The following is a 14,796-nucleotide window of genomic DNA, read 5'->3' on the forward strand; positions in this document are numbered from 1 at the left end:
TAGTTATAGATTATTTTTATGATTCTTAAGCTTTACCGAAATAATACGAAATTGTACTACAAGAAAATATTAAGGGGCACACCTAGTGTGAAATTTTGAAAAAATCGATTTTTTTTTGCATATTTTGATAGTCTATATCTTTGAAAATAACATACTAAAATTTCAAATAAATATTTCAAATAGTTTTAGAGTTACAACCTTCTAAAGAGCAGCTGCTCAGGGATTAGAAATCAATCATTTTATCTTTAAACGCGTTTTTCTTAAAACTACATTTTTCAAATTGGCTGGAGTTGTAACTTGAAGACAAATCATCCGATCGCTTTGATATTTTTCTGCTTCTTTTGTATATGTTTCTTTGTACAATGACCCTCCAGTTTTTCGATTGTATGAAAAAAATTCGACATTTTTTTTTCAAAGTCTGCCATTTTGTTAAATTTTAATTTTTTTTCACAGTCGTGGATCATTGTATAGGCAATACCTTCTAGTATAATACTATTTTTAATTTTTTTTATTTCATCCACGGTGAAGGCCGCAATCACTCCAGCAGTTGGGGGACTTTTGTTTTAGTGACTTGGGAGATAGCAAATAATTCGCTGAAAATTAACTTTTTTCATTTGAACATTTTAGTGTATATTCCTTAATTATGTATAAATATATCCTCCAAATTTTAAAACATTTCATGCAGTAGTTTTCTTTAAAAAAAATTCCCAAAAATCACCTTTTTTTAGGCGGTCACACTAGGTGTGCCCCTTAATGTAATAATCAATGATGATTATCGATATCTTATCAACTAAATAGATCGTGACCTCAAACGTAAGAAACAGAGATACAAAATCTTATAACATCGTGTATATATCTATGACGATAAAGGTATTGACTTGATAGGTATATCTTATTTTTTCTTTGTTTCTTTGTTATGAGTAATAGCTACAAGTACCACTTAAATAATTAAACAATTATGATATATAAACTAATATATATATATAACTTATCTTATAATACTTTTTAGCATATCATTTATACATAAGTATATTTACCTAAGTAAACATTGTATATTTGATTATTGTATTATTGATTAACAAATTATGAATGATTCCAAGAACTCATAGATACGGTAATAACAAATAATATTTTATTTCAAAATGGTTTTTTTATGACTAGAAACTTACAAATTTCTTTTGTAATTTTAATGACGCATAAATACGTGCGTATATGATGCTGTAAAATACAAAGCGTAGGAGGAAAGAAATCATTGACTGTCGGGAATCCCGGACATGTGTCTCATGTACTATTATCTCGTTATGTATACTTTGTGTCATGTAAGAAAACGAGCTTCGAATAGGCTTATTTTCACGTTACTTCTCATATTGATTTCACGTGTAGATCTGTTAAGAATTCATAGCTAATGCGTTTGTGTTAGAAGATAAATAAAAATAAAAGGAAGAAAATATATATACTCGTAATTCGGTAGTTTCTTTTACATTTAATTCTACTATTTCTTTTAATTAATCTCGACAATAATCAATAGTTTCTTGAATTACCAAGGATGAACAGTAAGTAATATGGTTTATTCTTTTTTTTCTAGGATTATAGAAATTCAATAAAGATCTTTCGCGTTTGTTTTTTACTCTATCCGTTAACAATCTAATATGTCTACACACACATATATATACATATTACTTTAGCCTACTTACGTTTATAGTGATCGTCAAATTATGCAACAATCATTTCTTATTCTCCATCGCATAATTTTTGTCAAAGTTTTCTTGGAATTCTTGTTATTCCTGATTAAAACTGGGTAAGTAGATTAAATTACATAAATGACATTTGAATTTCATTTACCAATAAGCATGCACTATATAAATCAACATACATTTCTTCTGGGTTATTCCATGATCATATTACGATAATACTTTTTAATAAATAGCATTAGTCAGATCATTTACGCAAACTGGACAGCCCCACCATATCGTTTTAGGAAACTCGTCGCGTAGCTAATTTTGTAGTGTTATTCCCCACAGTGATTCTCAACTGCTTTTTCTAATTGTCCAATATTTAATATATCGCTTTAGTGAAATAAATTAACAATTACAGTGTGTGAAATTATATAATATATAAATCATTTTGATAACGCAAACACTTGAAAAAATGTTTTCAAATTTCTTTTTATAGAGAATACTTTATCATCAGGATTAAAATGTCATATTTTTAAATATGAGATTGTGATATAACGTGATCAAATGTTTTTTAAGAATAGAAAAATAGCACAGTAAATCTTAAATAATTATAAATCTTGTTTAAAGTTTTATTATTGTTTAGAAGATATTTATTTCGAAACAGTGATTTTAGAATTCATTCTGAAAGATGAAATTGCCTATTCATTTTTTATCTCTCTTTGAAAGAGCGCGCGCATAAAATACGCAGTTACGAATAATGATGATCAGGGGTTAGTTTTAGTCAGAACTTCGTCGAGTTCGGTTGTGGAGCTCACTGTTTCTTTAGTTACATATTTTTTTTATTTACTTTCCTTTCAATATTTTTCACTTTAGTTTTTCTTTTCATTTTCCATTATTTGAATGTATATGATTATTTAATCGAAATTATGTGACTTTTATATCTTGCTTTTTGTTTATCGAGTTTAACAAGATATTATTGTTCTTTATGAATACAAATTATTTTTTGACAAACAATAAAATAAGTACAAGTGATTGACTTCTTTGTCGAATTTTGTTCGTTTACGTTCGTCATAAGAGCATTAGATAATCAAAAAGAACAATCGTTAGTATTTCTACGTCTATATATATCCACATATGATATAAAATTATTTTCTCGGACAAGAATTTTTTCTTTTAGTAATTGTATGCTATTGTTTTGATCGCAATTCTGTGAGTGTTAAGAAGTCATTAAACGAAATTGTAGATACTCCTGAAAAATATACCATGCAAAATAGACATGATATGCATGATGAAGAGACGACTAATGTATCTCATCAACGTATGGAAAAAGTCAAAAATAATGCTAAAGTCACGGAAAACACATCTTTGTCACCGACTACAAATCAGACCTACTTCGCTAATGAAATAATACAAATACCTGAAATAGAAGGAGTATGTATATATATTTATTTATTTATTTTTTGTTAAAGTATCTGTTATTTTGGCTTCTATACTTAATGAATGTATAATTGATAATGTATTATAATTATACGTTATACATATTAAAGATATTCTTTTTTACAGACTGGTTTTAGCTTCAGAAAATTATGGGCCTTTACGGGGCCTGGATTTTTAATGTCAATCGCATATTTGGATCCTGGTAACATAGAATCTGATTTGCAGTCTGGTACAACTGCCAACTATAAGGTATACATAATTTTGATATTTACGAATGTTTTAATAAAACGTGTTAAAATATTTATGTATCATTTATATTTAATATGTATTTTATAGTTATTATGGGTTCTATTAAGTTCTACGATATTGGGACTCGTTATGCAAAGACTCAGCGCACGTTTAGGCGTGGTTACTGGATTACATTTAGCAGAAATGTGTTATAGACAATATAAAACAATACCTCGGCTTATTTTATGGATAATGATAGAAATAGCTATTATAGGTAGTGACATGCAAGAAGTAATAGGAACAGCTATTGCCTTATATTTATTATCATACGGAAAGTAAGTTATTATTATTAGAAAATTGTATTTTAAAATCTCTATATATAAATATTGTACTGTCGTGTGTCACTGAATTTAATATTTTTAGAGATACTCACAAACACAGAGTTTATCAAAGTTATTAAATTTATCAAATTTTCCTTCATTCTAAAGTAAAAATGAAAAATTTATTATTATAATTGTATATTACGTATTTTAGACTTCCTCTATGGGGTGGTGTACTTATCACAATAATTGACACATTTACATTTTTATTTTTGGATAAATATGGCTTACGAAAATTGGAATTTTTCTTTGGATTATTAATTACTATTATGGGAGTTACTTTCGGTTATGAGGTAAAAGAAATTGACAATATATTTTGAATGAAATAAACGTATTATCTTCTTTTATTTATACATTTATTTATTAACCTACTGTTTTTCATATTTTCAGTATATTATTTCAAAACCACCTCAAGATCAAGTTGTAGAAGGAATGTTTATACCATGGCTTATGCAATATGACAGTAAAACATTACTTCAGGCTGTAGGAATTGTTGGTGCCGTTATAATGCCACATAATTTATATCTCCATAGTGCTCTTGTGAAAGTAAGGAAAAAACAGTTTACACGATATTTTAAAAATTATCGAAGAAAGTAGATATCTTGACTCAATTAATGGATATATTTTCTTAAAATTCTGATATTACTAATTAATTATATATGTCCCATGAATTTTTTAGTCAAGAGATGTAGACCGAAGACAACCTGCCAAAGTTAGAGATGCGAATATGTATTATTTTATTGAAGCATGTATCGCACTTCTTGTTTCATTCGTTATTAATGTATTTGTGGTTTCCGTTTTTGCACACGGTCTCTTCAATAAAACCAATCAAAATGTTGTAAGTTTTTTATTACAATTGTTATTTATTTGATCTTTTTGAAATTCTTAAAGTAGAATTTAATCAATGGTTTTATTGCTTAATTTCAGTATGATACTTGTAAAACAAGTGATATTCAAATAGATGATAAATTATTTCCTGTAAGTAAAATTATAATAATTATATATTGATATAAATATTTCTTTTGATACAATAACATGGAATTTTCTTCTTTCTAGAGAGACAATGAAACATTTGAAGCAGATTTATACAAGGGTGGTATATATCTTGGTTGTTCATTTGGTATGGCAGCAATGTATATTTGGGCTGTTGGTATCTTAGCTGCTGGTCAATCTTCTACAATGACTGGAACTTATGCAGGCCAGTTTGCAATGGAAGGTTTCTTAAATTTAAAATGGGCTCGATGGAAGCGAGTACTCTTTACTCGGACAATTGCTATTGTCCCTACATTCTTAGTAGCATTTTATGCCGATATAGAACACATGACTGGCATGAATGATATTTTAAATGCTGTTATGAGTCTGCAATTACCCTTTGCTACCTTACCAACAATAGCCTTTACTAGTAATCCACAAATAATGGGAGAATTTACAAATGGAATGTATGTTTTTTTATTAATTAAATATAATATTAATATTTCTAATATGTACATATATACATTACATAAGGTTTTTCTTTCATTACAGAGGAAATAAAATTGTTGCTACTGCTTTATCTGCAGTAGTGATAATAATAAATATTTATTTTGTAATAAATACTGTACAAGAAGAAGTTCCTCATCATTGGGCAATATGGTTTGGTATTGCTATATTAGCGTATTTATACCTAATGTTCTGTATATATTTAATAATTCATATGGCGGTAAATATGGGAGCAAAAATTCTCAGTAATTATTCGGTATGTGTATCATATTATAATGCATATATGTAGATCTTTGATTATTATTTAAATATTATATTGCTTTAATATAGTTACATTTTAGTTTGTTAGGAAATACATTAGTGGGCCCGTTGATAATAACTTTGGCCTAACCAATCCTGCAATATATGCAAGGTAAGACATCAAACATTATAATATTTTAAAATAATGCGAAAATAATAATTTATTTTAATAATTAAGTCACCTTTTTTATATATAATAAAATTGTATATATGCTTTTTAAATGTAATTATAATTTTTGTGTCTGTATAATACAATTTTATTACATTTGATATACAAATAAAAAATATTGCTTAATTGTATATAAAAGCTTTTGCAGTTAACAAATATTAATATCTAACATTTAAAATTCAAGGAAAATGTACAATGTTGAATAATGCAATTATTAGTAACTATAAAATTGTTATGTTAATAGAAGAATATAAAATTTTATTTTAATGTGCCTTGTAATAAAGCAAATTTAATTTTATGTAATCTTAAACTTGTAGAAAGGTGAAGGTTATGTGCTACTAATATTTTAAAAAGAAATGAGATTTATATTAATTATTGTCACTTTTTTAACTTGTAAAAAAGGCTTATTTGTTTAATACAAAATCTATTTTTTTAATGGCGTTAAATATTCTTGAAAAGAATATTTATGAAATTAATACTAATCTAATGTAAATAAACACTTATTTAATACGATTCCCTATATGTTTATTAATCCTATTATTTATACGTTTTGCACATTGTTCATTAAAATCCCTTCTAATTATATATATATACTAACATATCATTATAATATTAATTATTATAGATTATACTGAAGTAACTAAGAAAAATGTTGAAAAATTTGACATTTTTGTTTTTAATCTCAGTTTCTTCAATACATCGGAAACATCATTAAGTACCTAGTTATACAAGTGTAATCAACTGTATCTAATACAACGATTTTATAATTGACATGTATCTCATATTCATCAAATATGAATATCATTTCCAAAACTATGCTTTTATTATTATGATGTCAGCATGACATTGTAAATGGTACGTATATATAATGAAATTATAATCACAAAAATCTCTTCTACATATTTATTATTTAAAAAGATAGATACCACACACATATACATCGTATAAAACCAATTACATTCATAAACGTGATTTTTCTTATATATATATAGAAAAGCTTTAATATGTAAGATGTTTTTCTTGTTGTCTATTTGTGTTTTGTTCTTGCCAAAAATGTGTGTATGTAAGCAAAGTAATTAACCAAATATTATTTTTATTGCATGCAAATTTTTAACCACCAAAAGTATGGGTTTGCAACGTTGATTTTATTTTTTATTTACAATGATAAAGGTACGAATAATTTTTAATACACATAAATTATGTATTTTTTATTCATTTCATATTTCTTTAATAATAAAAATACTTCATTTTAGAACAAATCCGGCATTTACAATACAAGAAGGATTAGGTGGAAACTTTACATCTCTATCAAATCTTTGATGATTATTAACAATAAATACTATTATATAATAAATTACTTTTAATCTTAAGCATAATTTTCTTAAATGTTAATATTTTTAATATAATAATTTATTCTCTTTTTCTTTCTTCTACAGTGCAGTATGCATTATACGCTTACAAAAGTAAATAAAACATTGATATTTCAATTACATATTTATATATATTCTCTTGTATAAAATTTTTTTAAAAGACTATTATTTTATTAATGTGTTATATATGTATAGATAGTATTAAAAATCAATTTAATTTGTAGATAATATGAACAAGCTATTAATACTGCAGATAAAAAAGACTGTTTATATTGAATTAACTTTTTCTTTTACACAATATGTTTATTATATAGATAAAAAATGATTATGTATTTTGTAAATACACATGAGAAACTATATAATAATAATTATTATTATATATTTACATTTAAAAATTTTAATGTACTGTAATCTTCGCAGTTTGTAATGCATCAATATTGAAAATAAGATATTTTAATTATATACCCTGAAAATTTTAGTCTTCGTTTATATTATTTCATATGAAGTACTAATAAAAGTACAATGTTTATTAAATATTTTATCAGTAACAAATAAAATTTCGAAAACAGCTTAAGTAACACAGCACTCATTAATATTGTTAGTGATAATAACACTAACATGAATTATGTACAACCTGTCATTTTCTCTTTAATATTCTCTTTTTTGGTATATTAATTACGTATTTCCTGTATGCAAGAAAAGTAACATAAATGAAAAGAAATCTATATGAAAGAGAGAAATAACAATTTTCCATTTGATTAGTAATTAAATGCATATAAATTTTAACATGTATAAAAATTATGTGGTATCTTTAAAAGCATGGTAAATTATGTTGTCACTTTTCTTGTTTACATATGATATATATAAATATGTTCAAAGAGAAATCATTATTATTTTATGTACACAATCTAAAAAATTAGAATTGCTTGATACAAAGTTCATTACACATATTATTGTGTAATATTCTATATAAGAAATACAACATTTTTTGGCTTCATATATACCAAAAGTTGCATATTAAAAAGGAAAAAATTCATCACCTTTGACAAAACATTAATAATATATATCTATGGCTACTTATTTTTACTTTGATGATATTAAATATTTTGTATCTTAATATAACCGTAATCGTTTAGTTTATTTTTATATAGGATCTGTTGTTAATCTGAGGTAATACTGGTTATGTGCACGTTTGTAATGCCTGTAAACAACTCCAATTACTAACAAAACTAGACTAACTAGTATCAATATCGACGATGTTAATATTGCTGAAATGGTAAGAATAAATTAATTTTTAATGAACTAATTATATATATAAATAAAATATTATTTATATAAAAACTACTTACCGACAATAGTCATTACATCGATATTATACCCACTCTTTTCATGTTCTACTCTACACTCTTTGTGCCAGTCTTCTGGTATAGTATCTTTAGTTAATTCAACAAATTTATCCAATGGACATAAAGCGTCGCAACCAGAAAGAGTTAATAGATTTGGTTCTTCAGTAGTATTTTTGTATGAAATCTATAGAAAATTAAAAAATTGTACATATTATTTATATATAATATTTAGAACATTAAATGTTTAACTTTGATTTCTTTGTACTAATTAATTATAATATATTTATACAAAATTTATACCGTGACAAAATATTCTTTTTTAGAATTTATTCTCAATTCTATTAATATTGTGGCTGTATATGGAGGACAATGTGGATCAAATAAGTTTAAAGTCATTAACATATTTGCCACGGTTTCATCATGAGCACTGTAAACCCAAACTTTTCTATCAGGAATCAAAGCATTCTTAGATTTTTTGTCCAAGTGATCTATCATTTCTCCAAGCAAAAGACCTGATAACCAAAAAAAATAAAAAATACATTTGCATTAATTATAAAAACTTTCATTGACGTTAAGGTTAATCCAAAAATATACTTTACCTGTCTTCAATCTTTGTAATATTTTATTGTACGCACTTATTGTAAAAAATTTTTCAGCAAGTGGTTTTAATTTATCTGGGAATACAGTTTTTGTCCATTTAGGTAAAGTTTTATTATATAAATTCTGCGATAAAAAATTTGTTAATGTATGAACGATTGAAAAGAATAGACTTGTTAAAAATATTAAAATATAATTACTTCAATATATAACGTGTCATATAAATGTTCAACATCTTTTAGAGTGTTAATGTTTTTTCCTGTTTTCTCTGTTAAATAATCATACAAATGTTTATTTTCTTTATTTATTTTTTTTATCTCCCGTGATTGTAATACTTTATCTCTTTCCAATAAATATTTTGGGCAGTATTTTTTTCCAGATAAAACGTTATCTTCTAATTCTGGTGTAGTATGTACTGGAATAGGCATCCAACGGATAGTATTCCATATTTGATTTCCTTTTGGTGGATACAAACCAGCTAAATTTGCTTCAGCTGACATTAATGTACGATCTACATCCGTACTTCGGATATAAATGTCATATGGAAAATATTCGTCGTTTAGAAGATGAGAATATCTATTTCTTAGCCATTGACCCAAATGTAAATGCTGATTTTTTCCAAGCTATACAAACATGTAAGAAATAGTATAATGTTATAATTATACCAAAATAATATGACTCATAAATAAATGTTTTATATGTATAGAATATTTATATTATTTACAATTAATAAATTAATTGTTTTTATATTTACATTGGTTAATTGTCCAAAAGGTACTGGCCACAATGATTCATTTTGATATGGATCATTTGGATAGAGTTCAATAGGAGTCCGATCGCCATGTCTATAAAGCTTTAAAAAGCATAGTTATATAAGTATTATTAATCAAATTATTCAAATAAATAAATTATATAAAAAATATATACAAATGATAAAATCAATCTAAAAATAATAAATATATATATATTAATGTTTTTTAATGCATATATAGTAATTATACATATGTTTGTTTTTTACTTACAACATTTGCGAAAATAACAGTTCCTAAATCAACACTGTTATTAGCAAAACACAATATAGCAAGGTTTGTAAACACAATAAGTGATCTAGCGAACATGGTATTGCAATTTTAATTTATTTGATATTAGATTAACTACAAATAATTTAACTTCCAAATTAAATGCACCATCTGTTAACGATTTAAAATAATTTGTCAAATATTATAATACTTTCCGAATAAATTTCATACTCGAGCTTATGTCGAACACTGTCAGTAAGTTGTCAGTGGTCATTGTGATCAAATAGCATTCTTATATGGTATATACTATACTCTAATCAGATAAAAACCATAGATTATTTAAGTATATATATATATCTTATCCATATGTAAGTAAGATATTACACATGCACAAAGATTTTACACTTTTACTTTTAACATAGAGAAACGATACAGAAGATATACGACTAATTTAAAAAAAAAAATAACTAGTTTGCTTCTAGAGGGCATTGCAGATCCGTTAACAATATAAAGCGATTGATAAAATACGCTTTTTACAAAGTCTTTTGACGACTTCGTAGTTACTCATTTTCGCTTCTAATTTCTACTTTTTAATTTAAACTGTGCGGGATTCTCGGCAGAGAAATCACTCGATACAAAGGGGCAGAAGGCGCTGCTGTAGTAACCACCCCTGTCTGCTTGTTACGACAGCCGCGTGGTAGCGCAAAATTGATGCTAGTGTGTCATGAATATACAACTTGTATAGAGGCCGGTATTCATAATATGTTTTAAATACTGTTTTAAGATGCCCTTTAGATTTGTACCCGCCATTTAAGGAATTAAATGTAGTCAAAGGCATGAAAAAATGAGTATTTTAAAATATTTTGTTCAAACAGTAAATTTAATTTATTTTATAAACCTAATAATAATACAGAGTTATTATATAATGCTTTAACTTGATTTCACCAAATTTTCGAAAAAAAATTAATTTTGAATGAAGTTATTGCCATTTTTGTTGGACCCCCTTTCACAAGTAGTGCTCTGCGGTGACCATCATAACTTTGTACTGGTTCATCTTAAATCAATCAAACAAGAAAGTCTTTAATTTAATAGTAAATCTAGTACGTAATCGAAGTTTTTTTTTAAATTAACAAAATGGCAGCTTTTAAAAACTTACTACCGAATTTTCAAGGAGAAAATCAGTAGTTTACTGTTAAAAAAAAATCGAAGTTTTCAACGAAAACAAAAATCCTTCGATCAAGTATTAGTTTTTTATGCTTCCAAAAAGCTGTATAAATTTCATTCGAATCCACGAGTGGTTCTTGAATTGCAGTGGTCACTGTCTTCGAAAACGTCTACATTTTCACATCCCTATTACACTTTTTACACTTGACAAGACTCGAAAAAAAATAAAAATTATGATTCGAAATTCAATACTGCTATCTTTCGGTACATCATCTTCTAAGTTCCGTTTTAATTTTTTAGATGATGTGCCACTAAATACTTTCATCAGTGTTAACGGTTTCACCAGGTTTTAGCAACTCATAATAGATTACACCCTTCTGATCCCACCAAATACAGATACGATTTGATCTTGCAGTGGATGTCGATGGTTCGCCTGGATTCACTCATGATTTACGACGCTTAGGATTCCCAAAATATATCCATTTTTCATTACCTGTCACGATTCAATGGAGAAATGACTTTCTTTTGTATCTGTCGAGCAGCATTTCATAAGTGCTTTTTCGATTTTCTTGCTATCTTTCGCTCAGTTCACGCGGAACCCATTTTCTCACTTTCTGAATCTTTCCCATAGCTTTCAAACGAATGGAGACGGCTTTCTGCGTTACATTCAATTGATCCGCGAGTTCTTGTTGAATTTGAGTATCATCTTCATCCAATAAAGCTTGCAATTATTGTCTGCGAACTTTTTCGGTGGTTTCCCACGCTCTTCGTTTCTCACGTCAAAATCACCACTTTTGAATTTTTTGAATCCTTGAAACACTGTGTTTCACCTAGAGCATGTTCACCGTAAGCTTCGACGAGCATTCGATGCGATTCTGCAATAGTTTTCTTCAAATGATAACAGAAAACTGTTGTCCGCAAATCGTAGTTCGTAGGCACAAAACTCGTCATGTTTAAGGTTATAGAAAAATATACCGGTGTATGGAACTTGAGTTGTTGTATGTTGAAAATATATTTTCATCAGCTGTTAGAGGGAGATGATGGCGCTACAGAAGCAGTCTTACGGTCCCTAAACTGATGGCTAGCACCACCTACAGGGAAATTCCGATTTCATACTTCTACACCTGGTAGAAGTGAACATCAGTACCTCTTTAAAAAAAGCGTCATGTTGGATTAAGGTTGTGAGGTATTAATTCATAGATATTACAGAAAACAACTTACATGTGTGTATGAATTTTGATTTTTATTAAAATATTGTATAATATGCAAATGTTTATTATAATTATTATTTAACACAAAACATTCATCAAATCATCGATAAAATTTTGTTTTTTGTTTACTAGAAATGTATATATTAATTACTACATGTTGCTAATAATATTAATTATTACTTTTTTTGTAGATTTGTCGTAAACTGTAGTTGTATTACATCCTATCTAATGCATAAATGAGTGATTGAAAAATATAAGTTCAAGCTGCAAACCAAATGCTACAGTCCAAATTAATGTGAAAGGGAATAACATAAGCTTGAACACTGATATTTTATGAGGGCTTCCTTGTAGTGCTTATAGTTCATATTTTGTCCATATATTTCGTTGAAGTCACACATTCTTCGAGTAAAAAGTAATAAACAGTCTTAAGTGACATTTAACTTTGTCCATTTTTCACTAACTAACCATAACCATTTTGACAATTTATCATCTTTAGCTTCATTAGAAACGTTAGAAATTTCGTTATTACTAAAATAAGGAAAACAAAAAGAAATAGTTATAATGTTATTTTTCTTAATATGCAGAATATCTTATTTAAGAAAATTTCCTTGAATATATGTAAAACTGTTGATAATACATATCACTTACCTGAAAAAAGATCCCGTGACATTTTCAAGGCTAGGATCTAATGCAACATATAAAATAGATTGAGCTCCTTGTTTAGGTGACTTTATAAAAGGCCATATAAATGGTTTAATCAAATATCTTAAAAAAAGAACTTTAAATATTGTCATGTGTCTTGTTATTTCTGTATCAACAATCCCTGGATGAACTGCATTAACTGTGACTTGTGTTCCTAAATAACATGCTTATTTATTTAATTGAATAAATGCTAAATATATTATTAAAATTATAATACCTTTTAGTTTATTTGCTAATTCTTTTGTAAATAGAACATTGGCTAATTTACTTTGTCCATACGCCTCAGAAGGATCATACTTTTCCATACTATTTAAATCTTTGACTTTAAGTTTCGCATTTAAATGTGCATTACTTGAAACATTTATAATTCTTGATGGTGCTGATTCTTTTAAAACGTCTAATAATAAGTTTGTAAGTAAAAAGTGTCCCATATGATTTACACCCAGTTGCATTTCTATACCTTCTTTGGTATAACTTTTTGGACATCGCATTACACCACCATTGTTAATAAGTATATGAAGTTGAGAATTTTCTGTGCCATAAACATAAATATTAACATTGATATGCTTAAACATCTAATTAAAATATTTGTCTATTACCTTTTTTAAATCGATTAACAAAGTGTCGTATATTTTCTTGAGATGCCAAGTCACATTTTCTACAATAAACATGTTTATTTTTGGTTTCGACAACAATTTCTCTGCGTGCCTAAAACAATAAGATAAATTAAGAAATTTTTAATAAAAACTAATATGTAATATATATAACTGCATTTAAAATTAACAAATACCTGTTCACATTTTTCTTTATTTCTACAAGCTAGGATAACTTTTGCGTTTCTTGCAGCTAATTCACGAGCTGTTTCTTTACCAATACCGGAGCTCGCACCGGTAACAATTACAACTTTATCTTTTAAATCTTCTTGTCCTTCATATTTTTTCCCACCTAAATAATCTCTACAAACAACAAAGAAGACAAGATGTGTATAATACTTACTAAATAAAGTAATTATTTTTTTAATAAATATCTAAAATAATATCACTTGTAGTCAATATGAATATATTTTTCAAATATAACAACATAGTGAGATTCAAATGGTTAAACCAATAATTTGCATATAATTTTTATTTATAATAAAACTAAATTATGTAAAAACAGGTTACTTTATTAGGTAGCTTGTACCAACTGTTGTTGTAATTATTGATGCATAATAAACTGGTTTTGGAATTGACCATCGCATTATTAAAGATTATAAATATAATAATTATTATAATTTTTATATATTATATTTTGTATTTTAAACTTTAAACTTATGTGAGCATGCACTGCACCGGGCAAATAACATATATATGTACTTATATATATAATCAAGCACGTTCTTGCATGAATTTGTACAAATTTATATGAATTGTATGAATCACAAAAAACTGGTTGGATAAAATTGTTCTATTATTGTATTATTTTATTTATTTATAAAGCGTACAATTTACTTAATCGTTAAATAATAATTAGTATACATATTATATTTTCATTAAGTATAATATAAGGTTAGAATTGTAAATAGCGTAAATTCCATCAGATGGCAGTTTATCCGTTTTACAATATCAGGAACGACTAATCCATTTCTTAAAATTTGTTATTTTTTTTTGCAAATAATAGAGGAAGAGTGATTTTTGTTGTTAATCATGAAGCCGACTCTTGTGGCAGATGAAATGTTT

The 14,796-nt window shown here is 26.6% G+C and overlaps 3 protein-coding genes and 2 long non-coding RNA genes across 10 annotated transcripts; 2 read left to right on the forward strand and 3 right to left on the reverse strand.

Annotated features, from left to right (window-relative positions):
- The first annotated feature begins 1,709 nt into the window (after window positions 1-1,709).
- On the forward strand, window positions 1,710-7,512 carry LOC122517017 (protein Malvolio). 6 transcript variants are annotated; one of them, XM_043635295.1, is made up of 13 exons: window positions 2,432-2,778; window positions 2,920-3,107; window positions 3,240-3,362; window positions 3,450-3,676; window positions 3,876-4,014; window positions 4,112-4,267; window positions 4,401-4,559; window positions 4,649-4,699; window positions 4,778-5,160; window positions 5,246-5,456; window positions 5,542-5,612; window positions 6,794-6,839; window positions 6,923-7,042. In XM_043635295.1, the coding sequence occupies exons 2-12, from the start codon at window positions 2,940-2,942 to the stop codon at window positions 6,810-6,812; spliced, it is 1,707 nt and encodes a 568-aa protein (XP_043491230.1). In that variant the 5' UTR covers window positions 2,432-2,778; window positions 2,920-2,939; the 3' UTR covers window positions 6,813-6,839; window positions 6,923-7,042. The 6 variants fall into 6 exon arrangements, with proteins under 6 accessions (XP_043491227.1, XP_043491230.1, XP_043491226.1 ...); XM_043635292.1 differs by lacking the exons at window positions 2,432-2,778; window positions 6,794-6,839 and adding an exon at window positions 1,710-1,798 and having other exon boundaries at window positions 6,923-7,512; XM_043635291.1 differs by lacking the exon at window positions 6,794-6,839 and having other exon boundaries at window positions 2,854-3,107; window positions 6,923-7,512.
- On the reverse strand, window positions 6,863-10,671 carry LOC122517021 (prostatic acid phosphatase-like). Its single transcript, XM_043635313.1, has 7 exons — window positions 10,005-10,671; window positions 9,737-9,835; window positions 9,183-9,605; window positions 8,985-9,108; window positions 8,686-8,897; window positions 8,389-8,569; window positions 6,863-8,307 (listed from the first exon to the last, which is right to left on the reverse strand). The coding sequence occupies exons 1-7, from the start codon at window positions 10,098-10,100 to the stop codon at window positions 8,183-8,185; spliced, it is 1,260 nt and encodes a 419-aa protein (XP_043491248.1). The 5' UTR covers window positions 10,101-10,671; the 3' UTR covers window positions 6,863-8,182.
- Window positions 10,672-10,862: 191 nt separating this feature from the next.
- On the reverse strand, window positions 10,863-11,914 carry LOC122517025. The gene is made up of 2 exons (XR_006303718.1): window positions 11,158-11,914; window positions 10,863-11,079 (listed from the first exon to the last, which is right to left on the reverse strand). It is a non-coding gene; the product is annotated as an uncharacterized LOC122517025 (long non-coding RNA).
- A 268-nt stretch (window positions 11,915-12,182) lies between these two features.
- LOC122517024 lies at window positions 12,183-13,286 on the forward strand. The gene is made up of 2 exons (XR_006303717.1): window positions 12,183-12,388; window positions 12,568-13,286. It is a non-coding gene; the product is annotated as an uncharacterized LOC122517024 (long non-coding RNA).
- On the reverse strand, window positions 12,390-14,423 carry LOC122517022 (retinol dehydrogenase 13-like). The gene is made up of 6 exons (XM_043635314.1): window positions 14,242-14,423; window positions 13,869-14,034; window positions 13,678-13,786; window positions 13,296-13,610; window positions 13,025-13,232; window positions 12,390-12,904 (listed from the first exon to the last, which is right to left on the reverse strand). Exons 1-6 carry the CDS (start codon window positions 14,316-14,318, stop codon window positions 12,802-12,804), a joined length of 978 nt encoding a protein of 325 aa, XP_043491249.1. The 5' UTR covers window positions 14,319-14,423; the 3' UTR covers window positions 12,390-12,801.
- Window positions 14,424-14,796: the final 373 nt, after the last annotated feature.

This window comes from Polistes fuscatus, unplaced genomic scaffold (assembly GCF_010416935.1).
Source record: "Polistes fuscatus isolate 324 unplaced genomic scaffold, CU_Pfus_HIC Scaffold2, whole genome shotgun sequence".
Lineage (NCBI taxonomy): Eukaryota > Metazoa > Arthropoda > Insecta > Hymenoptera > Vespidae > Polistes > Polistes fuscatus.

Coding starts and splice junctions, on each gene's coding strand:
- LOC122517017 (XM_043635292.1), top strand. CDS start 2,940: ATGCAAAATAGACATGATATGCATGATGAAGAGACGACTAATGTATCT. Junction 4,700..4,777: donor TAGATGATAAATTATTTCCT/GTAAGTAAAATT, acceptor TCTTCTTTCTAG/AGAGACAATGAAACATTTGA. Junction 5,457..5,541: donor AAATTCTCAGTAATTATTCG/GTATGTGTATCA, acceptor GTTACATTTTAG/TTTGTTAGGAAATACATTAG.
- LOC122517021 (XM_043635313.1), bottom strand. CDS start 10,100: ATGTTCGCTAGATCACTTATTGTGTTTACAAACCTTGCTATATTGTGT. Junction 9,836..10,004: donor CTGTTATTTTCGCAAATGTT/GTAAGTAAAAAA, acceptor TGCTTTTTAAAG/CTTTATAGACATGGCGATCG. Junction 9,109..9,182: donor ATGACACGTTATATATTGAA/GTAATTATATTT, acceptor TTTTTATCGCAG/AATTTATATAATAAAACTTT.
- LOC122517022 (XM_043635314.1), bottom strand. CDS start 14,318: ATGCGATGGTCAATTCCAAAACCAGTTTATTATGCATCAATAATTACA. Junction 13,233..13,295: donor ATTAGCAAATAAACTAAAAG/GTATTATAATTT, acceptor CATGTTATTTAG/GAACACAAGTCACAGTTAAT. Junction 12,905..13,024: donor GTCACGGGATCTTTTTTCAG/GTAAGTGATATG, acceptor TCCTTATTTTAG/TAATAACGAAATTTCTAACG.